The 23,865-nt window shown below is 43.1% G+C and overlaps 2 protein-coding genes across 4 annotated transcripts; one reads left to right on the top strand and one right to left on the bottom strand.

The window, feature by feature from the left end:
- Positions 1–7,150: 7,150 nt before the first annotated feature.
- On the bottom strand, positions 7,151–11,787 carry edem2 (ER degradation enhancer, mannosidase alpha-like 2). The gene is made up of 11 exons (XM_058643463.1): positions 11,652–11,787; positions 10,551–10,661; positions 10,425–10,464; positions 10,129–10,234; positions 9,908–10,033; positions 9,611–9,822; positions 9,380–9,521; positions 9,129–9,253; positions 8,575–8,719; positions 8,381–8,502; positions 7,151–7,747 (listed from the first exon to the last, which is right to left on the bottom strand). Exons 1-11 carry the CDS (start codon positions 11,750–11,752, stop codon positions 7,271–7,273), a joined length of 1,707 nt encoding a protein of 568 aa, XP_058499446.1. The 5' UTR covers positions 11,753–11,787; the 3' UTR covers positions 7,151–7,270.
- A 338-nt stretch (positions 11,788–12,125) lies between these two features.
- Positions 12,126–23,513, top strand: ccdc135 (coiled-coil domain containing 135). Of its 3 annotated transcripts, none has more exons than XM_058643461.1 (19): positions 12,126–12,337; positions 13,728–13,767; positions 13,875–13,973; positions 14,298–14,460; positions 16,140–16,265; positions 16,643–16,837; positions 16,954–17,103; positions 17,284–17,490; positions 19,453–19,578; positions 19,827–19,986; positions 20,056–20,184; positions 20,284–20,412; positions 20,614–20,834; positions 21,035–21,232; positions 21,424–21,519; positions 21,741–21,851; positions 21,918–22,112; positions 22,586–22,725; positions 22,842–23,513. In XM_058643461.1, exons 3-19 carry the CDS (start codon positions 13,960–13,962, stop codon positions 22,936–22,938), a joined length of 2,457 nt encoding a protein of 818 aa, XP_058499444.1. In that variant the 5' UTR covers positions 12,126–12,337; positions 13,728–13,767; positions 13,875–13,959; the 3' UTR covers positions 22,939–23,513. The 3 variants fall into 3 exon arrangements, with proteins under 3 accessions (XP_058499444.1, XP_058499442.1, XP_058499443.1); XM_058643459.1 differs by having other exon boundaries at positions 17,281–17,490; XM_058643460.1 differs by lacking the exon at positions 12,126–12,337 and adding an exon at positions 12,364–12,690 and having other exon boundaries at positions 17,281–17,490.
- The last annotated feature ends 352 nt before the right edge of the window (positions 23,514–23,865 follow it).

Raw genomic sequence — 23,865 nt, 5'->3', positions numbered from 1 at the left:
CCACTGACTCTCACTCACTAAAGCTGTGTTTTCACTCACATCGTTACATGCAGCCAGCTGTAGACACACACACACACACACACATTACACCGTCCAACACATTCCTCACTGTGTGTGTGTGTGTGTGTGTGTGAGATAATCTGTGCACTCACACACTGATGTTTGTCACAAACATTTTCAAAACTTAAATATCTGAAACTTGACTTAAACTTTTGTTTCCTTTAAAAGATTCCTGCTTTTGATTCTGAGATTCTGAGAAAAAAAACTCTGAATTTTCTCAGAAATCTTTTTTTTCTCGTTTGTTTACTTTGTTTTAAAATTGAAACCGTGCATGTGTGTGTGTGTGTGTGCGTGCGTGTGTGTGAAACTGAAAACAGTGGATGGATGAGGAGAAAACTAGCATCGTTCCACGATCACGTGACAACAGCAGTCATGTGACCTGGCATTGACAGCTGATTGGATGATTCAAAAGACAAACTCCAGATGTTTATCCAGAGTGAAGAAGAGAGAGAAAATAAACAAGAAAACAAAAATATAGAATAAAGAAGATGAAGAGGTGAGGAAGAGGAGGAGACTGGAAATCCCCTTTATACACACACACACAGATCTATACATCATGTGAATAATATGCGATGCTGTGTGTGTGTGTGTGTGTGCTTGCAAACTGAGCCCCGCCCATGAGATTCTGTTGTCATTGACTGGTTGCTAATGGCTAACAGATGATTGTGTGTGTGCATGCGTGTGTGTGTGCGTTCGTGTGTGTGTGTGTGTAGGGTGTGGACCCTCTAACCTTCAGTGTGTGATTAGTTCAAGATCCCAGTGCCAAATTTCACACACACACACACACACACACACACTATTATGCAATAACACAGAGAAACCCGGCCTCATCATCATCACTGTGTGTGTGTGTGTGTGTGTGTGTGTGTGTGTGTGTGTGCCAGGAACATATGACCTGACGAAGAAGAAGATGATGATGATGATGTCGTCATGGTTACAGAAAGTCGACCGCTCCTTAGAAACGATGTCTAACCTTCACAATGACCACACACCATCATCTCACTGAGGTCACTGAGGTCACTGGGTTGTGCCTGTCCTGCAGGGTCAGTTGGTTTCATTGGGTCAGTTGGTTTCATTGGGTCAGCTGGTTTCATTGGGTCAGTTGGTTTCATTGGGTCAGTTGGTTTCATTGGGTCAGCTGGTTTCATTGGGTCAGCTGGTTTCATTGTGTCAGTTGATGTCATTGGGTCAGTTGGTTTCATTGGGTCAGCTGGTTTCATTGGGTCAGCTGGTTTCATTGTGTCAGTTAATGTCATTGGGTCAGTTGGTTTCATTGGGTCAGCTGGTTTCATCGGGTCAGTTGGTTTCATTGGGTCAGTTGGTTTCAGTGGGTCAGTTGGTTTCATTGGGTCAGTTGGTGTCATTGGGTCAGTTGGTTTCATTGGGTCAGCTGGTTTCATTGGGTCAGTTGGTTTCATTGGGTCAGTTGGTTTTAGTGGACCAGTTGGTTTCATTGGGTCAACAGGTTTATTTGGGTCAGTTGGTCTCATTGGGTCAGTTGATTTCATTGGGTCAGTTGGTTTTAGTGGACCAGTTGGTTTCAGTGGGTCAGTTGGTTTCAGTGGGTCAGTTGGTTTTATTGGGTCAGTTGGTTTCATTGGGTCAGCTGGTTTCAGTGGGTCAGTTAGTTTCATTGGGTCAGTTGGTTTCAGTGGGTCAGTTGGTTTCATTGGGTCAGTTGGTTTCAGTGGGTCAGTTGGTTTCATTGGGTCAGCTGGTTTCAGTGGGTCAGTTGGTTTCATTGGGTCAGTTGATTTCATTGGGTCAGTTGGTTTTATTGGGTCAGTTGTTTCATTGGGTCAGCTGGTTTTATTGGGTCAGCAGGTTTCATTGGGTCAGTTGGTTTTAGTGGACCTGTTGGTTTCATTGGGTCAACAGGTTTTATTGGGTCAGTTGGTTTCATTGGGTCAGTTGGTTTCATTGGGTCAGCAGGTTTTATTGGGTCAGTTGGTTTCATTGGGTCAGTTGATTTCATTGGGGCAGCAGGTTTTATTGGGTCAGTGGGTTTCAATGGGTCAGCTGGTTTCATTGGGTCAGCTGGTTTCAGTGGGTCAGTTGGTTTCATTGGGTCAGTTGGTTTCAGTGGGTCAGTTGGTTTCATTGGGTCAATTGATTTCATTGGGTCAGTTGGTTTTATTGGGTCAGTTGTTTCATTGGGTCAGCTGGTTTTATTGGGTCAGCATGTTTCATTGGGTCTGCTGGTTTCAGTGGGTCAATTGGTTTCATTGGGTCAGTTGGTTTCAGTGGGTCAGTTGGTTTCATTGGGTCAGTTGGTTTCAGTGGGTCAGTTGGTTTCATTGGGTCAGCTGGTTTCAGTGGGTCAGTTGGTTTCATTGGGTCAGTTGGTTTCATTGGGTTTTTAGTGGATCATGTTCATGTCTTTATCTCACTGTTAGACAGACTTTTCATTACTTTACATTACATTACATGTGATTTAGCAGACGCTTTTATCCAAAGCGACTTACAATGGAATTGAGTACAATCAGCCAGGAGTGGAGTTGAACTTGCAACCATTGCGACCATGATGTCTTTCGCACACAGGGTACCGGTCTTAACCACTGAGCCACTCCACCCCCAACAGGAAACTGAAGTTTGTAAACTACTCACTCTCCCACACCAAACCCCATAGAGAAAATCAGTGATTTTAACATCACACTCCCAGGAGTTGTTAATCCACTGCTGCCTCCATCACTAAGTTCAAATGTGATTTTGTCACTTCAGTGTGTGAAATCCATCAGATTTCAGATTTACCTCAGTGACACAAATGGCGCATTTCCTACTCTACTCCACTCGCCTCGGCACAACACGACAAGGCACAATTAGGTTGCATCTCCACTACAAAAAAGTACCTACTTATCGTGGGCGGAGTCATCACTGTGAAATTGCGGTGACTTTGTTTTGTACGCGACACACACACACACACACGAGTGACTAGTGACTTTACACCAGACTTCTGTAGTTGTTGGAGATTAACCCAGGTTTTTAGGATTGTTGAGTAGTTTTAACTTATCTACAACTCGGCACTGTTCGGCTTGATTTCTGTCCACACGTCTCCGGAGTACAGCCTCCTACTCCACAGACTACAGTGGCAACGGTCTGTGATGCCGCTCACGATCAGCGGCGCTGTCCCTAAATACACCACTCCCCTTTAAAGACTCCTGTTAAATATAGAGGTTTCCCTGGTAGTTGTTGGAGATTAACCCACGTCTTTAGGATATTTAAGTAGTTTTAAGTGATCTACAGTTTGCGCTGTTCGGCTTGATTTGTGTGTGGGAGGTCTCTTCCTGTGACGGGACTCTGGCCAGTCAGCAGCCGGCAGTCTGACCAATCATCGCATAGTACCTACTTAGGCACGCTTGGAACCTCGCCGGAGCAGGTACTAAAAATAGTACCTGGTACCAGGTACTATGCTAGTGGAAACGCTACTTAAACCGTGCCTTGGCGTGGCGTGACGGGGCGAGTAGAGCCGGTGGAAATGCCACACGAGGCAGCAGTAGACCAGGAGCACCTGTGTCCCTGGGAGCTAAAATCACTGCTTTCGTGAATGGACTTTGGTGCAGCCGCAACACGGCTCATTTGAACTTTAGGAATTTAAGTGTTTTTTATTGGTCGCTTAAAGTGTGAGGCGTTTAAAGACAGCGGGATGAGCTGAGTTGCAGTGAATCTCCTGTGACTGACTTCACTCCTTCAGGAAACAGAGCAGCTGAGGCGGATTACATCAACACATGTTTCTCTCACTGAAGCCACGAGCCAACGCACAGAGCTAATAACTGTTTACACAGCGACGCACTGACACGCATAACAGTGTCAAATAAACACCAGGCTAATGCTGAGAGATGACGCTGGATGAAATGTAAGATTAAAAACTCTTAAAAGTGTCACTTTTTTAAAACCCCTCACTCTCCCACACAAAACCCCATAGAGAAAATCAGTGACTTTAACATCACAGCTCACAGGAGTTGTTGATCCACTGCATCCACTTCATTTGGATTAACCTCAGTGACACAAAGTGACCACACGAGGCAGCAGAGGACCAGCAGCTCCTGTGTCCCTGTGAGCTAAAATCACTGATTTTCTCTATGAGGTTTGGTGTGGGAGAGTGAGTGGTTTACAAACTTCAGTTTCCTGTCGGAAAAGTCTGTCTCACAGTGAGATAAAGACGTGAAGGTGTTCTTAAAAATATTGTAGACTTAAACTGACATAGATTTTATTAACTTAATTTTTTTGTTTTTGTGGCTAAAATCTGATTTTCTCTGCTGGCAGCCATTTTGTTTTTACTGAGAGTGAAGTTAAGTGTCTCAGGCTGCAAAGTAGGTGATTTATTGGACATGCTAATATGGTATTAAAAATCATACTGGATGATAGTATAAGTTGTTGGGCATGGATGCTAACATTAGCAGCTAGCACCAGAGGTGACACAGCAGCTCCGGTGTCCCAACGAGCTAAAATCACTGATTTTCTCTGTGGACTTTGTTGTGAGAGAGTGAGTGGTTTACAAACTTCAGTGAACATGTTCTTAAAGATATCGTAGACTTACGAAGCCTAGAGGAAGTAGCAGTTACCACCAGGGGGCGAGCTTCTGCTTTGTTGTGATGTGGTCTGTAGATGGATTTATTCTTCATGTACAGTTTTACTGTGTGAACATCATCACAGAAGAACTCGCTCGTTCAGGGTGGGACTGTCTCTCCTTCCCTTGTCTCCTCCTCTCCTTGTTTCCTCCTCTCTTTGTTGGGGTGGGGACCCTTTTTCTTTCATCTGACCTTTTTATTACTCCTTCATTACTCCTCCCTGTGTCTCCCTTGTCTCTTTAAATGTTTATTGTCTCTTTTTTCCTCCCACTCTTCCTTCATTCCTGTTTTTTTATACTCGTCTTTCTGTCTAAACATCATCTGTTTTCTTATTAACTTTCCTCCGTCCTCTTCTTCCTGCTCTCCTCAACTTTCCCTCCTTCTTTTATTCATTCGTTCATTCCTTCCTTCTCTCCTTCACTCATTTGTACATTCCTTCCTTCCTCATACTGTACATGTGTTACTTCCTTCCTTCCTTCCTGTTCATTGCTTCTTTCCTTCTCTTGTAAATTCCTTCCTTCCCTCTCCTTCTCAACCTTCATTATTCCTGTTTTTTTACTCTCTTCTTGATCTCTAAACATTTTTCTTTCAAACTCCCCTCCTTCCTTCCATCCTTTCCACCTTCTTTCATTCATTCGTTCATCTTCTTTTGCTCGATTCTTCTGTCCTTCACTTATGAATTCCTTCCTTCTTTCTTTCCTTCTTTCTTGCCTCATACTCTCATACATTTTTCCTCTCCATTCCTTCCTTCCTTCCTTGCTTCCCTCTCTCTGTCTCCTCGCGAACCTTCATTATTCCTGTTTTTCAATCTCTTCTTTATCTCTAAACAATATCATTTTTCATTCAAACTTTCCTCGTCTCCCTCCCTCCCTCCCTCCCCCCTCTGGGTGTGTCTCTGGAATAGTGTGTATAGATGACTGAATCATGACAAACAGCTTTTACTTGACGTTTTTCCAAATGTGTCTTTAAAACATTAGAATCTCTGTGACCTCATTCTTTTCTCCACTGTCTCTGTTTAAGTAACTTGCATCTTTAATAACTTATACGATCATTCAGCATAGTTTTTAAAAAAAACATATTAGCGTGTTAAAGACTCGTTACCTTCACTCAGTTAAAACAAAATGGCTGGAAAAAAAGATTTTAGCCACTTTAACAAAAGACTTAATAATATCTTTAAAAAAGTTTAAGTCTATGATATCTTTGAGAACATCTTTGTGTTCGTGAGATGACTGACTTTTCCAACGTTTGTAAACCACTCACTCTCCCACACCAAACCCCAGAGAGAAAATCAGTGATTTTAGCTCGCGGGGACACAGGAGCTGCTGGTCCTCTGCTGCCTCATGTGGTCACTTTGTGTCACTGAGGTCAATCAGAACAAAGTATTTCAAATGCCAAATTAACAAAGTAAGACATTTGAACTCAGTGATGGAGGCAGCAGAGGATCAACAACTCCTGTGTGTGTGATGTTAAAATCACTGATTTTCTCTATGAGGTTTGGTGTGGGAGAGTGAGTGGTTTACAAACTTCAGTTTCCTGTTGGTAAAGTCTGTCTAACAGTGAGATAAAGACGTGGACATGTTCTTAAAGATATCGTAGATTTAAACTGACGTGGACTTTATGAGCGGAGTCTTTTGTAAAGAGGCTAAAATCAGTTTTTTGTATTCTTACAGTGACAAACTCAAACCCCCGGAATTGAAAGTTTTCTTTCATGTCTTCATCTGCACAGGATTAGAAAAAATGAAATACTTTAAAAAAGGCAAGTTTCCGCAGACATGAAGTCCTCTCCTCCCTGACTGTCACCTGCACAAACCACACATTCATCTGTGGTGCTGCGCTTCTGCTGCCCCCTGCTGGCAGCTCACAGCAGTCACAGCTAAAACAGTCACATTCAAGCACTTTCAAGGTCTCTTTTTACACTTTTTCAGCAACAAAAACCTTAAAACCACAGATTTATATAAAACACACACAACTCGTTATTCTTCCACCTCGTGAGCAAACTATTCAGAGAAACTCAGTCACTATTGGTCTAAAATTCATTGAAATGACATCACAATATCTGTCAGAAAAAATGGAATTAGATATTTTGACCTAAATCATTGAGCCTGAATAAAAGCTATGGTGTTAAAAATGTAAAACAACGTGAAGATTCATCACAAGATTTAACTTTCAATTCCATCTACACCTGTAAAATTAATTATTAAAATAACACAAGTGTTACTTTATATTTAGTTATTGACTTAGTCGGATTCAATACTGCAAAGTTTAACTTTAACTAATCATGAATATTTTACAGTTATTGGCTTTATTACAAAAAACATATTTAGATTTCGTTAATGACCACCTGCAGTACCGTCACAGTCCACCAGGGGTCCACACTTTAAGAATCACAGCTCTAACTAACTGGCAGAAAAAATGTAATTAGCGCTTTTTTAAAGATTTGGGGCGGAGACTTTAAGTGAATGGGGGCGGAGCCTTTAAGCTCTAGCGTGCATAATAATAATAAAAAGACAACAATGACAAAGTTTGTAATAAATAAAACTATATTTCACCTTGTTTAAATAAGAGCTTCACAGTAAACACAGTTCGTTCCAGTGGGATGTCACATGACCTCAGTGGTGACATCATCACGGGGTCGGGTGAGGTCAGGTGTTGTCGCTGAACACCTGTCCCAGGACGGCGAGTCGAGCGCTGAACGGCTGCACGGGACACGACAGCGGCGGCGGCGTCGACTTCTTCTCACCGGCTTTCAGCACGATGCTGTCCGAGTGGCCGGTGGGCGGGGCCTCTGTGTCTCTGTGGGCGGGGGGCTGTGATTGGCGGTCGGGCTGCGACAGGTGCAGCAGGAGCTCTCGCAGCTGCTGGCGGTCGTGGTGGTGGCGGCTGCAGCAGTAAAGCGCCGCCGGGTCCAGAGGGTGAGCCTCCGTGTTGAAGACGAAGCCGCCGGCGCCGAGGACGCACTGACCGCCCTCGCCGCCCTCCTCCCAAGACTCGCCCCCCTCTGTGCCCCCACCGTGCAGGAAGTGGGCGGGGTCAAAGAGTAGGTAAAGGTACTTGATGGTTTCGGCGAGGAAGAAAGACTCCATCCTGTTGTCCAGCTGATGATCGCGCAGATCTTTGACCTGCAACACGAAAAAAAACTGTTTTATTTCTGTGCAGTTACACCTGTGACCACCAGAGGGAGCAGTGAGTTCAGTTTGATTCTTCTGAATTAAAAACATGCTGGTCGTCATGACAACAGCCATTTATCGGACAGCATTTTTCACAATAAGAGGAAAGGGGAGGAGCCAAAGCTTAAAGTTACTCCGATCATAAACAGCTCGAGGTGAATGAATATAATTAATTTTGTCACGTGACATTGATAAAATCATGATGTTGATACGTAATCACAACCGCACATTTGCAGCATAATTTCACATTTTGAAACTTCTAAATTCCAAAATGTGTCCACCAGAGGGCGCAGAGGACAAGCTGTAGTTTTTGTTTCTGTGAAAACGTGATTTTCCGCTCGCTAACAAATTTCACACGTTACAGCTCATTGCGATTGAACAACACGATATTTGAACTTTAGCCAGTTTTCTTTTTTTTATATTTAAATGAAGTTTTTGTGATTTTTCTTTGCTCCAAATTTATGATATTTTTGGTTCGACAGATTTATCGATTATGAAAATAATCATAAGTTGATGTTGTGATTAAAGTCGTGAACTTAAAGTTTGCGTGTTTGTGTGTTTGTTGGTGGACAGACACACACTCACACTCGCGTATCCACACGACGTCTTGGCGATCTTCTCGATGGACTCGAGCGCGTCGAGGCCCAGCTGCAGGTAGGTGTGGTCACCTGTGGCTCTGAACAGGTACATGGCGCTCTCTATCAACTCTGGAAAACAAACACTTCATTGATTCACAGACCGCGTTGTTACGGACGCTGTGATTGGCCCGGAGGTCTGACCTGGTCTCAGTGGGTAACCCTCTCTCTTATCCACCGTGTGTCCCTGAGGGATGCTGTAGAACTCGGGCAGACCTCCGTACTGTCTCCACACAGAGTAATAGTTCTGGAAGGTTCTCACGGCTCCATCCAGGTTCCCTAACAACGACTGACACAACAACAACAACAACAACAACAACAGGTGAAAATAACGCTGACCACGCCAAACGTTTAAACTTTGGTTCAGGTCGGATCTTCGGTCGTGAAGGTATGACAGGTTAGTAACTCTGGCGCCACCTAGCGCAAAATTGGCCCAAAATGGCTGCCTTCCCTTAGGAGTTTGGTAAAATGTTGTTGCTTTTTGTCTGTATGTAAAGTGGGCGTGGTCACTGCTTAGCCACCCCCGTTAACCAAACCTGCTGTAAACCTTGTATTGTTCAGTAAAAAAAAACCTCACTTGCTAACAATGCTAGCCCCAGCTAAGTTAGCGGTGGTCACTCCCACTTCTGACTCACGATATAAATGTAACGCAGTTTGAAGCTAAAGTTTTTATGTGTGTGTGTGTGTGTGTGCGTTACCTGCAGACCGGGCCAGAACGCCTCCAGACTCTGAAACACCGGCATGGTGACGGTGCCTTTATGCATCTGGACCCACAGATACCAGTCATCAAAGCGAGTGTAGTTCTGAATGGCTCGGTCGTATTCTGTGACAGAGACACGCCCACGTGAACGTGATTTCACCGTGAACGTGATTTCAATGTGAACGTGATTTCACTGTGAATGGGATTTAACTGACGTGAGTGAAGAGCTTGGACTTGTTTTTTATTTACCCAGGAACATGTGGAGCAGTTCCTCATCCTGCAGCATGATGGCGCCTTTCACCAGATACTCAAAGTACGAGTCCACGCCGGCGCCGATGCCGGCGTCCTGAGCGACCCACTTCTTTGACACGACGTCGATGTGGTTCCCAACCTGGACAGAAAGACAGACGAGACAGAGATGACGACGGACACAGAGACGGAAGAAAAGAGTCAAAACAGCAGGAGTGGAAAAGTCGTCACCAGTCCGATGTCAGATCTGGTCGTCCACAGAGACTTCAGAGCTCGCCGCGCCGTGTCCTCAAACGTGGCGTCCCCCGTCAGTCGACTCAGCGCCGCAAACTCCAGGATGTACGTCCCCACGCCGGCTGTGCAGGTGACCGGCGTCTCCGAGGGACTGACGCCGTGCAGCAGGTTCACCGTCCCGTACGGCATCCCCGAGGGCGTCTGAAACGCTGGACGACACACGGTCATGTGACATCGTCTTCATTGGGAGTGTGTGTGTGTGTGTGTGTGTGTGTGTGTGTGTGTGTTTCATACCAGGCAGCAGTTTCCTGGCAGCGTCCTCTGCCATCCTCAGCAGTGGACCAGAACACGGCCAACCGGGTTCCAGCTCCATCCCTGCTCGCCCCGACAACAGGTGAGCGGAGAGGAGACCCCCCACCACTGCACACGCGTACACACACACACACAGATTAATGAATCACAGATTAGTGTTTTAGTCTGGATTAGAATAAAAACCTTTCTCTCTGTGTCGTCACCTCTGATGTTGGTTTCAAACACTGACGCGTTGACGTCGATGTCAAAGTCCACGTTGTCCTGAAGCAGCGACGCCACGCGACGGAACTCTGTACCATTGTCCAAAACCTACACACACACATGCACACGCACACACATGCACACACACATACACACACGCACACATTTTTGTTCTCAGAAACTTGATAAACATCATATTTTTTAGTTTTTAATGAACGTCATATTAACTTTAAACGTCATTTTTATTCAAAAACAATATAAATATATATAAATAGAATAAGTCTAAATGATATTTTACCAGTAACGTGTCGAGAGCGTCGATCAGAGTCAGAGAGAAACTGTGGACGAGAGAAAAAACGTTTGAGACAGAACAAACAAACAAACAACAGCAACGGAAGAAAACGGTGTCGTAAACAAACCACACCTGCCCCAGGTGTCCTGTCCGTCACAGGTGAGTGGGCGGAGCTCGTCATAGGGGAAGGCGTGGTCTAGGTAACTGTCGTAGGCGTGGTAGAACATGGACTTGATGCGTTGTCTGAAACACAAACAGCTTCAACTCATTTTTACTGACATAAATACATATATACAGTATATATAGTGTATACTGTATGTGTGTGTATATATATATGTATACACATTTATATATATATACATACACACACACACACACGTGCACTGTTAACTAATTGTCATTATTAATAATAATAATAATAATAATAATAATAATAATATTATTATTATTATTATTATTATTATTATTATATTATTAATATTATTATTAATAATAATAATGATGATAATAATAATAATGATAATAATAATAATAATAAAGAAGTGTTTTATAACTGATATTAAATTCGTGAGTCAAATGAGAGACTTTGTATCCATGGATTTCTGGTTAAATTCTGCTGTAAAAATCAACCACATATTTTACACAGACATGTTTTATTTATTTAAAATGTGTGAGTGAAAATGTGTAAAATTCTGCTGAAACAGCTTGTAAAAAATGTTTTATTAACTGATGTTACATTTGAGGTTTTGTGAGTGAGACTTTTTATAGTATAAATGTGTGCATGTATGGTTAAAATCTGCTGCAAAAACGTGTAAAAATGAATTCATCCTCACATAAAGATATGGTTTAACTGATATTAAATTTGAGCTTTCATGAGTAAAATAAGATACTTTTTATTGTATAAATCCGTGGATTTCTGGTTAAATTCTGCTGTAAAAGCTTGTAAAAAAAATGACGTGTTAAGATAACGACATTTTTATAGTGAAAATCTTTAGATTTCTGTTTACAACGAACGAATTATTACGTAAAGACATGGTTTATTTATCAAAAAAAACAATTGTTTATGAATGCTGAGGGTTCGTGAGTGAAATCAGAGACTGTTTACAGTGAAAATCTGGTTGTAAAAACGTGTAAAAATGAACCTTATTTGTTTTCAGATTGAACAAAGTTGTGTTTTGACACTTTCAGATGAAATAATGATAAATAATGATGAGATAACGATGGAATACCGACCTGACAGCGAACATCTGCTCCTCACTGAAGTGACGAGCCGCCGCATCATCGTTGAGCAGCAGCGATAGAAACAGCAGCGACACACAGACGGGAGCGCGCATGGACGCAGCCGAAAACCCCCGAGCACGTCCGGAGAAACCCGAGGACACCCAGAGAGACGCGGAGCTTCAGATAAAAGCGAGAGAAAACGCACAGAGTGAGCGGTTCTGTCGGAAACGTTCTGTTGATCTCTCTGCTGCTGCTGTTGTTGCTAATGCTACAGCAGAGAAACAGGAAGTGCACCAACCGCGCATGCGTCAACATCGGTTTTTTTTCTTCTTCCTGCTACTTTATTGACACAGGAGAAGAAGAACAAAACAACAAACTGTTATTTTACACTCGTTATTTTTTATCGTGAAGTGATTTTCTGTTGTTTCGCGTCTTTGACACGTGATTGTTTTTTATTAATGTGATTGTGGGAGGAGTCAAATTCAAACAAGTCGTCTGCACCTGAGATTTAGACAAACAGGTGTCAATGTCGTCATTGAAATCATTTACATGTGAAACTACTAAACCAACTTTAAATCCATAAAATGGACATTTACGCCCCATGTTTTAAAGTCCGTGAAGGCAACACGGGAGCATCCACCACGTGACGCTGTTTTTGGTTACCATGGAGACGGAGAAGGAAGCCAATGAAGCTGTTGGTGAGTTACATTTGTAGGTAAAGTTCGTTACGTTCACGTGGAATATTTGACCCATTGCTTACTTTTGAGCGGAAACTAGTTTACACTCAATGGTTTTCTTTAATAATGTGTATTTACTAACGTTTATTATAAATTTATTGTTCATAATTTTCTTCTTTCGGTTTTCTCCACTACCAAAATTTCACTGTGAAATTCGTGTGACAGCTTCAAAGAAACACTATAGGTTTTTTAATTCCAGGTGTTTGGAGTTACCATGGCAACAAAACTGGAAAGAAAAGGGGTCAAACAATGTTCACCAATCAAACGGCACCTCACTCTTTGATCTTTGATAATTTCACATCAAAGGGTTCATGGTATCTATGTTTTAATGGCAATGATATGACTTCACTTTTACACTTGATGATTTTATTTACACAGTTTTTTGTGTCTTTGATTTCATTAGTTTTAACAAATATCAGGTAAAAAAAATACACTGGAGGTGACATTTATAATGCTAACATGTGCTAATGCTAAACTAGTGTTTAAGCAACAAAAAAAGATTCATCAGATTCAAAGTCGACAGTCATTGACACTGTAGTTTATTTAATGTTTATACAAATGTATATTAAAGACTGAATGTTAGTCATTGTGTAATAGTTTACTAACCTTAGCTAATGTTAACTGGTCTAGGTTTAACAGGTGCTAATGCTAATATAGCTTCAGGTTTAGTTGAACAATCATTAACAGTGTAGTTTATTTCTTTTTTTCCAAACTAACGTTAGCTGGTTAACTTCTTCTGTGGTTAGCCGTAGGCTTACCTGGTACAGGCTAACAGGAGCTAATGCTAAGTTAGCTTCTGATAAGTGTAATATTTGACTTAAATCTTAAAAAATAATCAACAGATTCAACACTTGCTTACTGCTTTATATTGCTTACTATTTACTAACTGAATTTAAGTCGATGTCTTTAGTTCTCTGTAGTTTACTAACCTTAGTTAAAATTCACTGGTACGGGTTAGCAGGTGCTAATGCTAATCTAGCTTCTGTAATATTAGTTTAACAACTAAATAGATTCAACAGATTCTTTCATGAATATTGTAGTTTATCTAAACGTTTTAATGATAATGATGAAGTTTATTTACATGAAACTTGTCTGAACTAGCTTCCTGTTCAGTGAAAGATGAAATGTTGTTTGATAAACTAAAAACAAAGGCTAAACAGATTAAACAGCTACAATCAAGAACATTTATGATAGTACTAATGATAATAAGGACATTTATATTAAAAATGGTAGTTTATTTTTTGAGGTTGCTGAACCTAGCTAACATTAAAACTGTGGTGCTAATGCTAAGCTACCTACTGGTTCAGTGGAAGATAAAAATTACTGTTGTTGTTTTTTTACATGACGACAGTTTCTGTGTCTGGACCTGAAATAAACAACATAAACTCGAGGTGAGGAAAAAAGTCACAATTATTTTATCACATCTGCACAATGTGTGTATGTGTGTATGTTCAACACTTAACTATTTAAATGTATCCATTTAATATGTTTATTAAAGTTGGAGACAGACGAGCAGCTGAGGGAACAGACCCAAGAGGAGGAAGAGTCACCTCAACAGCCTCTGTGAATACACACACACGAGAATGTCCACAGAGAAGTCAGTATTTTAACGTGACAGCGTGTGATAATGGACTTGTGTCATGTTACAAAAGACAGTCAGTTTATGTTTCACTGTTAGACAGACTTTTCCTACAGGAAACTTTAGTTTGTCAACCACTCACTCTCCCACACCAAATCAGTGATTTTAACATTACATGTGATTTAGCAGACACTTTTATCCAAAGTGACTTACAATGGAATTAAGTACAATCAGCCAGGGGTGGAGTCGAACTTGCGACCATTGCAACCATGATGTCTTTTCGCACACAAAGTACTGGTCTTGACCACTGAGCCACTTCACCCTGCATGTTGTATTCACCAGCTTGAACATCGCCGACGCCTCCCTTCCCAGGCTCTACACCACTAACACTTCTCAGCAGAATCAACTGTCGGCCATCGCCGACAACTTCCACCGTCAGTTTTCTCACCTGCATCCTGAACGCAAGCGGCTGCTGCTCTGCGCCGTCAACGAGTGTGGAGTAAAGGTGACGTACATTCATGTTTACGTGTCCGTGTGTCTGTCTCTGTGTATGTGTCTCTGTCTGTGTCTCTGTGTGTCTGTCTGTGTCTCTGTGTCTGTCTGTGTGTCTGTGTCTGTCTGTGTCTCTGTGTATGTGTGTGTCTGTCTGTGTTTCTGTGTCTGTGTCTCTGTCTCTGTGTCTCTGTGTCTGTGTGTGTCTGTTTGTGCTTCTCTGTCTGTGTGTCTGACTGTGTTTCTGTGTCTGTGTCTCTGTCTCTGTGTGTGTCTGTGTCTCTGTGTCTCTGTCTCTGTTTGTCTGTCTGTGTCTCTGTGTATGTGTGTGTCTGTGTCTGTCTGTGTGTATGTGTGTTTGTCTCTGTGTCTCTGTGTCTGTGTGTGTCTGTGTGTCTGTCTGTGTGTCTGTGTCTCTGTGTGTGTCTGTGTCTCTGTCTCTGTGTGTGTCTGTGTCTCTGTGTCTGTGTGTCTGTCTGTGTGTGTCTGTGTCTCTGTCTCTGTGTGTCTCTGTGTCGGTGTGTGTCTGTGTCTCTGTGTCTCTGTGTGTCTGTCTGTCTATGTGTCTGTCTCTGTGTGTGTCTGTGTGTCTGTGTCTCTGTCTCTGTTTGTCTGTCTGTGTATCTGTGTCTCTGTGTATGTGTGTGTCTGTCTGTGTCTGTCTGTGTGTATGTGTGTTTGTCTCTGTGTCTCTGTGTCTGTGTGTGTCTGTGTGTGTCTGTGTGTCTGTCTGTGTGTCTGTGTCTGTCTGTGTGTCTGTGTCTCTGTGTGTCTGTGTCTCTGTCTCTGTGTGTGTCTGTGTCTCTGTGTCTGTGTGTCTGTCTGTGTGTGTCTGTGTCTCTGTCTCTGTGTCTCTGTGTCTGTGTGTGTCTGTGTGTGTCTGTGTGTCTGTCTGTGTGTCTGTGTCTGTCTGTGTGTCTGTGTCTCTGTGTGTGTCTGTGTCTGTGTCTCTGTCTCTGTGTGTGTCTGTGTCTCTGTGTCTGTGTGTCTGTCTGTGTGTGTCTGTGTCTCTGTCTCTGTGTGTCTCTGTGTCGGTGTGTGTCTGTGTCTCTGTGTCTCTGTGTGTCTGTCTGTGTGTGTCTGTCTATGTGTCTGTGTCTGTGTGTGTCTGTGTCTGTGTGTCTGTGTTTCTGTGTCTGTGTCTCTGTCTGTATCTGTCTATGTGTCTGTGTCTGTGTGTGTCTGTGTGTCTGTCTGTGTTTCTGTGTCTGTGTCTCTGTCTCTGTGTGTGTCTGTGTCTCTGTGTCTGTGTGTGTCTGTGTCTCTGTCTCTGTGTGTCTGTCTATGTGTCTGTGTGTCTGTCTATGTGTCTGTGTCTGTGTGCGTCTGTGTCTCTGTCTCTGTGTATGTCTGTGTCTCTGTGTCGGTGTGTCTGTGTCTCTGTCTCTGTGTGTCTCTGTGTCGGTGTGTGTCTGTGTCTCTGTCTCTGTGTGTGTCTGTCTGTCTGTGTGTCTGTCCGTCTGTGTGTCTGTCCGTCTGTGTGTCTGTCCGTCTGTGTGTCGGTCCGTCGGTCTGTCTGTGTGTGTGTGTGTCCGTCTGTCTGTGTTTCTGTGTCTGTGTTCCTGTCTGTGTCTCTGTGTGTGTGTGTGTGTGTGTCCGTCTGTCTGTCTGTGTTTCTGTGTCTGTGTTCCTGTCTGTGTCTCTGTGTGTGTGTGTGTGTGTCATGACACCGTGTGTTTGTTCCATCATCAGAAGTTTGTGTCGACGACGATACGACCTTCTCCCACTGATCATCCTGAGCTGTATAGCTGGCAGGGCTGTGCCTCGTTTGTGTCTGACTTCCTGACCCTGGAGCCTCTAGAGCTGCCCTACGACCCCGTCAGTGAACACACACACACACACACACACACACACCCTGACTGTATACCTACCTACTACCTAATTATTTACCTGGCTAATTACCTACCTACTTACTTTTTAAAGAAGTTATTGACTCACACACTAAACTTTCATTCTCATTTTCAGAACATGAAAGTATATCATACAGTTTCTTGAGTTATCTGCAGCTCTACGTTAGCAAGCGTCTAGTTAACCAAGTGTTTACAAATAATCTTGACTTCCTGTTTATCGTTACATTAAATGTTTCTCCCACAACAAACAACAAATGTTTCACTCGATACACGACCTGCAATACCTCTGTCACCCACCAGTGGGAAACCCTGACTTACTTTCGTGTGTGTGTGTTGTGGTCACAGCCCACTCGTCTCTTCTCGTCCACGCGCGTTATGCAAAATCAGAGAGCCACGAGTTTTGAGTACGCCGTCCTGTTGTGCAGTCTGCTGCTCGGCGCCGACTACGACGCCTACTGCGTCAGCGGCTACGCCGACCGAGAGATGTGTCTGCTGGACCAGAGGTTGCAGGACTGCCCCCTGCTGGACGCTCAGGCGGAGGTACGTACAGCCCCGCAACTCGACGACTGCGTTTAAGTACAAATTTGTAGTATTTGTACTTTGTTTTCGTGTTATTTTATGCTAAATATTGTACGTGTGTGTGTGTGTGTGTCCAGAAGGTGGCGTCAGAACATCAGTCCCCGCAGGACAAATACACGGTGAGACCTCCACGGCAGCTGAAGAGTCACTTTGAGGAGCAGCTGCAGGAGAAGAAGACGGAACAGGAGGCAGAAGCTGCCTCGCTTCACAAACAGGAAGTGGAGGAGGTAACGTGACGACACACAGCGTTACACAGTGTCTACGTTTAGCTTCTTTCACACTAAAATGTGTGGGTGTAAGTGCGATTATTATTAAGCCTGGGTGAAGTCTTTTCTTCTGCTGTTCAGTGGCCCTGTTAAAAATGATTTTGAACATATTATTTTTCACTCTCTGTCCCGGTGCAGCAGGATGAGCAGCGACCCTCTGACCCCCTGTGGGTTCACTGCTGGGTCCTGGTTCTGCCCGGGTGTCGCGGTGTCAAGGAGAAGTTCTTCATCGACCCTCTGAGCGGCCTCAGCTACAGCACTGACAACGCCAGCTTCCTGGGCATCGAGAGCCTGTGGAACAGCTTCAACTGCTACGTCAACAAACAGGACTGTGGGCGGGGCTGCGGCGTGAGTTCACGACACACCGTCCAATTTAGAGTCAGGGTCTCAGGGTCACAGGGTCACGCAGACTGATGTTCTGATGTTGGCGAGTTTAGTTCATGCTAAACTCGCTGTTGAATCGTAAACTGAATGAGATGCTTGGATTTCCAACTTGGGCATTTGGAGCAACCTCATTTAACCCAAGCTTACCTACCTACTTATCTACCGACTAACCTACCTACTAACTTACTTACTAACCTACCGACTAACCTACCTACTAACCTACATCTAACCTACCTACTAATCTACCTACTAACCTACCTACTAATCTACCGACTAACCTACCTACTAACCTACCGACTAACCTACCGACTAATTTAACAACTAACCTACCAACTAACCTACCGACTAACCTACCAACTAACCTACCGACTAACCTACCTACTAATCTACCGACTAACCTACCTACTTATCTACCGACTAACCCACCTACTAATCTACCGACTAACCTACCTACTAACCTACCTGCTAATCTACCGACTAACCTACCGACTAACCTACCTACTAACCTACCAACTAACCTACCAACTAACCTACCTACTAACCTACCAACTAACCTATCGACTTACCTACCCACTAATCTAACGACTAACCTACCAACTAACCTACCGATTTACCTACCCACTAATCTAACGACTATCCTACCAACTAACCTACCGACTAACCTACCAACTAACCTACCTACCAGTGGCGTGTAGTGAGGTTCATGACTGGGGCGGCACTCATGGATGTACAAATATATGAACCTAAAATAGAAGCTTCAATTCTGACCTTAATTGAAACATTTAGTTGTTTTAAAGCTTTTAATTATGCTTTAATCAATTCCATACTGTTCAACAATATGATAGCAAGAAAAACAAAATAATATTTATTAATATAAGGTCAAATTCTATTTTTTTAATATTTAAATGTTAGTTTTTTTTTTTTTATTAAACCTTTATTTGTATATATATGTTGTAAGTCCACGCGCCTAATCCCTTTCCAAGAATATCTCTGTAACTGCCCTCTGTGTAGAAGAAGAGCATGCAGTGACCTGCACCTGTTACCCATTGTGTTTACGGGGCTCAGCACTTCCCCCTATCAGTGCGGCACAGTACTTTCTGCCTCACTCTGTGCATTTTCACTGTGCATTCACGGCCGATCAGAAAGACTAAACAGGTCACACACATTCATTAAATATGATAGAACATAGAACATAGAACTGTGGAACATCAGCATGTGTAGTACGTGTGTAATCAAACATAAAGAGAGGCAGCGATGGACAGGAAGTGAACCCTTCAGCTCCAGTGTTGCTCTTCCTTTGGTTATTACCTCTTGCTTTGACTGAAAATCCAGATTTGCGGATCTTTTCAGCTTGGAAATGTAATCGTCCGTTGTGATTTAGTGGATTATTATAAATAAAAAATAACCGCGTTCAAGAACGAAGAAGATAGCACAAGAATCTACGGGCTCACAGCGCCCTCTGCCTTGAGTCAGGCGTACTGTTTGTCTCACAGCTGTTATATAAATAATATATATAACTAATCTGCGAAATATATCTCATACATAATCCAGATTTTGGAAAGTCAGAGCACATCATCAGAGTGTTTTATTTTGGATATACAGAGGGACAGCGACACATTATTTGCTGTTTGTGAGGTATTACCAACACCATTCACCGAGGTGCTGCCTCACGACGCGTCTCCTCCTGCATTTGAACGCGACATGCAGAGATTTTGACATTCTTAATTGAAAGTATTTTTTATTACTGGATTTGTAATACATACCAGGTGACATATTAAAATGTATTATATTTTATGATCAACTTCTCTTTTTCTTTTCAAGATTGACAGGTGAGGCTCTGCCTCCCCTGAATGCACGTCACTGCTACCTACTAACCTACCTACTTAATAATCTACTACCTCCCTACTTGTGTGTGTGTGTGTGTAGGACGTGCTGTATGTCCTGGAGGATGTGAACCTGTGGGAGCCGGTCATCCACGGAGCAACAAGTAAAAAGGAGCTGATGCTGGAAATCGAGAAGGATGAGCAGCGTTTGTTCTCTCAACACATAGAGGTGTGTGTGTGTGTGTGTGTGTGTGTGTGTGTGTGTTCAGCTCAGACAAACACACTTTTTTGCCTTGAAGCCGCTCAGAAAATAAGAATATTTTGAGTAGCCAGCAGGGGGCGACTTCTCTGGTTGCCAAAAGAAACTTCCATTTTCCTGTTTGACAGGAGTCTACGGCCTTTGGTGTGGGAGAGTGAGTGGTTGTCACTTTAAAATATTGATTTTAACACTGAGTTGTTTGTGTTGACGATACAAAGGAGGACGAAGACGTGCAGCTGGCAGAGTACAAGGAAGAGGAGAAGGAGGAGAAGGAGGAGAAGGAGGAGAAGGAGGAGAAGGAGGACGAGGACGAGGAGGAGCCCCAGCCGTTTGCGATGCCCACACCTTGGGTCACTTACATCAACATCACCAATCAAGGTAGAGCGCCTCCTACTGGTGATCTGCTCATGTGACACAGCAGCGACTCACCTGTCGTCTCTCCCTCAGACCTGGAGACTCGTTTTCCCAGAGGACAGAAGGTGAATCGCTACAGGAAATCTAAGCTGGAGCAGTTTGTCCCGTACCTGAGGATGGACGGTCTGGTGTCCCGACTGAGCCTCTACAAAGACCGGGCCTGTGAGTGTGGACCAGCAGACACTGGTGAAGACACGTGGACCACGAGGTTCAGTGTTACAGCAGTGTGTGTGTGTGTGTGTGTGTGTGTGTGTGTTGAAGGCACTGAGGTTGCCATGGTGAAGGAGGAGTACCTGCACAGATCTGATCACCTGGAGAAGAGAGAGGTCAACAAGGTCGAAGACTTCACCACAGATCGCTTCAGAAAAGGACGACTCTTCCATCTCATCTGTAAATCTACTTCCTGTTCTGTCTCATCTGTAAATCTACTTCCTGTTCCTTCTCATCTGTAAATCTACTTCCTGTTTCATCTCATCTGTAAATCTACTTCCTGGTCCTGTTTCTGACTTGTTGGTCCTGATTGTGACCTGCTGGTCCTGGTTGTGACTTGTTGGTCCTGGTTGTGACCTGCTGGTCCTGGTTCTGGTTCAGTCCACAGGTACCGGTCCATGACGGTGGACAGTGTTCATGAGATGGAGTTCAGTGACGCGGCTCGTGTGGATGATCTGGTTTGGAGGGTGGTGACACCAGGAGAGATGACGGAGACGTTCCACGCTCGACCGGACTTCCTGTACTACAGACGCGCCGTGTTCGGCCGACACGTCCAGTTCTCGCAAAACAAGGACGCTGACCCGAAGATCCACCTGGTGCAGGTAAACACCAAAACCTGTCCAGATCCCAGACCTTTAAATTCACAAAGTTCTGGACTGACTGGAAAGATGCAGCTCCTCCTTGTAGCATAAATATAAAGTCTTTATTTTGCGATTGTGATAATGAAAGTCCTGGATCCTGGATCACACCAGGATCAGGTCTGGCTTAGACTGCTCTCTAACGTCCATGATGGTCTGTGAAGGTGGTGGAGCGTTTCCATAGAGACGAATCCAAAGCAGCCAACGAGGACGTGGCAGAGCGCGTGTTCATGATGAGCGAGGGACGCATCGATGTGACCTTTCACCTGCGGGAGCACAGGATCATCGCGCTGAAGATGAGCTTCACCACGGCGTCAGAGAACACGCGGCAACGGAGAGGGGAGGAGCTAACACCTCCACAGGTACGCACGCGCACACACACACACACACACACACACACAACAATGAATGTTTCTACAGACACACTGTTAAACGTGCTGTTCTCTGTGTGTGTGTGTGTGTGTGTGTCTCTCTGCGTTTATGTGTGTGTGTGTCTCTGCTTGTCTGTGTGTGTGTCTGTGTCTCTGTGTGTATGTGTGTGTGTGTGTGTTAGACGGAGTGTCTCAGGACTCCGACTCTGCGTGAGATGAGGTCTTTGATGGCGGACGAGGATAAAGTGTCCATTCACATCAAAGAGTCCATGAAAGAGGTAACAATGAGGTTATATGAGTGATCACATGACTGTAAATAATATCTTCATCCTGAAATCCATGATCCTGGGTTTAATCTCAAGTAAAAAATCCATGTTCCTGTGTTTAATCCTAAAGTAAAAAATCCATGTTCCTGGGTTTAATCCTGAATTTTTATTCTGATAAAAATCCATGTACTCGTGTTTACGTTGTCAGCTGATGTAACGTTACCTGTGGACAGGTGAGAGACATTGTGTCCTGCAGAGAGAAGGAAGAGACGGACATTTACCTCTTGTTTTCTCCGTGGACAACAGTAGGGGCCGCCAGAGCGCGCACGCAGAGAGAGGAAATGGTGAGACACACACACACACACACAGACACACACACAGTGTCTGACCTGATTTTCCTGTCCCTGCAGGAGAGCCTGGCTGAGGGGGAGCACCAGTGGCTGCTGGAGAAGGAGAAGGACATCCTGGCTCCGGTTCTGCTCCGACTGAGCAACCCGAGGACTCTGAGTGCCAAAGACGCCAAACACCTGCGTCAGGACTGTCTGAATGAGTTCAAACAGAGACTGGCAGAGAGACAGAACCTCATCCTGCAACGCTTCGAGAAGGTAAACCACCATTCACACTCTCCCATACCAAACCCCATGGAGAAAATCAGTGATTTTAGCTCACAGGGACACAGGAGCTGCTGGTCTACTGCTGCCTCGTGTGGTCACTTTGTATTACTAAGATAAGTCGGAAAGAATCATTTCAAATGCCGAATTCACAAAAATAAGACATTTAACTTAGTGATGGAGGCAGCAGTGGATCAACAACTCCTGTGTGTTGTGATGTTAAAATCACTGATTTTCTCTATGGACTTTGGTGTGGGAACAAACATCCTCTGTCTCACAGTGAGATAAACACGTGAACATGTTCTTAAAGACATCGTAGACTTAAACTGACTTAAGTCTGCTGGATTCTCAGCAGCAGGGGGCGCTCTCAGTCAGTACCTCATAAAACCTGAACACTTTGAAGACTTTAGAGAAGATGGACGTGTGTGTGTGTGTGTGTGTGTGTGTGTGTGTGTGTGTGCGTGCAGGAGAAACAGGAGCTGCAGATGAAACAGGAGTGGTACCAAAGGAACCAGCTGAACATGACGGAGCAGGAGGAGGAGGAGTATCAGAGATCCTGCTGCGAGAAAACTCTGACCATACACGTGATCGAGAAACGACTGGACATGTATGACACACACACACACACACACACACATACACACAATAGTTCCACATGATGTATATACTATATATACAAATTAAAGTGAAAATGAATAGTTTTGTTATGTTTTTCTCTCACAGGCACAAAGAAGAAGCTCCGGCAAAGCTGCTGGAGTTTGATCATAAACTGAGAGAAGACGATCGCTTGGTTCGTCTGCTGCTCAAGTGTCCACACTGAGCTAAACTACATGTCCCACAATGCACCAGGGCTACACAAACAATCCCTAAACACACTAATATGGGAAAATAATGCGAGAAAACAGGAAACAGATGCAAATGATTAAAATGTTCCTCATAGTTTTCAGGTATTCTTAAGGTTTTACATTTATGTCAGTAGGGGGCGCTTTAGGTTACAGAAGAGGATCAGGGTGATGCGTGAGAATGTTTTTAGAAACAAAAAAAGAAGAAAAAAAGCAAGAAGTCTGAAAATATTTCACAGAATTTCAAAATAAAAGTTTTTTGTTTTGATACGAAACAACATATGGTTCACAATGAAAAAATATAGTTATCATTCAAAATGAATCTATAAATAACAGACACCGTATTTTTGATGATATTTCACAGAATTTGACACAGTTTGCTTTTAATAGGAATTATTCTATAGAAAATTTATTTATAATGCAAAATGAATAAGTGAATAAAAAAATAACTACAGAATAAACTTGAGACCTCAGATTTCTGTCGAATGACATTTTTGTTGATAAGGTGTCTACTGTCTGTTTTAAAATACAAATAAATATGTTGTATATGTTGCAGTGTTTATGTCATTTAATTATTCACAGCATAAAACACAACTGTTACCAATATTTACTTTGTTTTTATTGGACGTGTTTTTAAAACATTTTAAATCAATTTCAATAGAAAAACAAATGAAAAGGTATAATAAATTATAAAAAGCTGAAAAATCACACAAACAGGTTTTAATTATTAAAAAACAACACTCAAACTGATTAATCAGTTATCAAAATAATAGGTGATTCATAAAGTAATTGATTAATATTTGCAGCTTTAAAAATATTAAACAGTAATAAAATCAAACAATGATCTGTGTTTATAATAATCATTAAAAACGTGTTTTATCATAAATAATCATTAAAAACATGTG

The sequence above is a fragment of the Solea solea genome, chromosome 11, assembly GCF_958295425.1.
Source record: "Solea solea chromosome 11, fSolSol10.1, whole genome shotgun sequence".
In the NCBI taxonomy this organism is placed as follows: Eukaryota; Metazoa; Chordata; class Actinopteri; order Pleuronectiformes; family Soleidae; genus Solea; species Solea solea.
The sequence above is the reverse complement of the archived record's forward strand: the minus strand, read 5'-3'. Positions and strand labels throughout refer to the sequence as shown.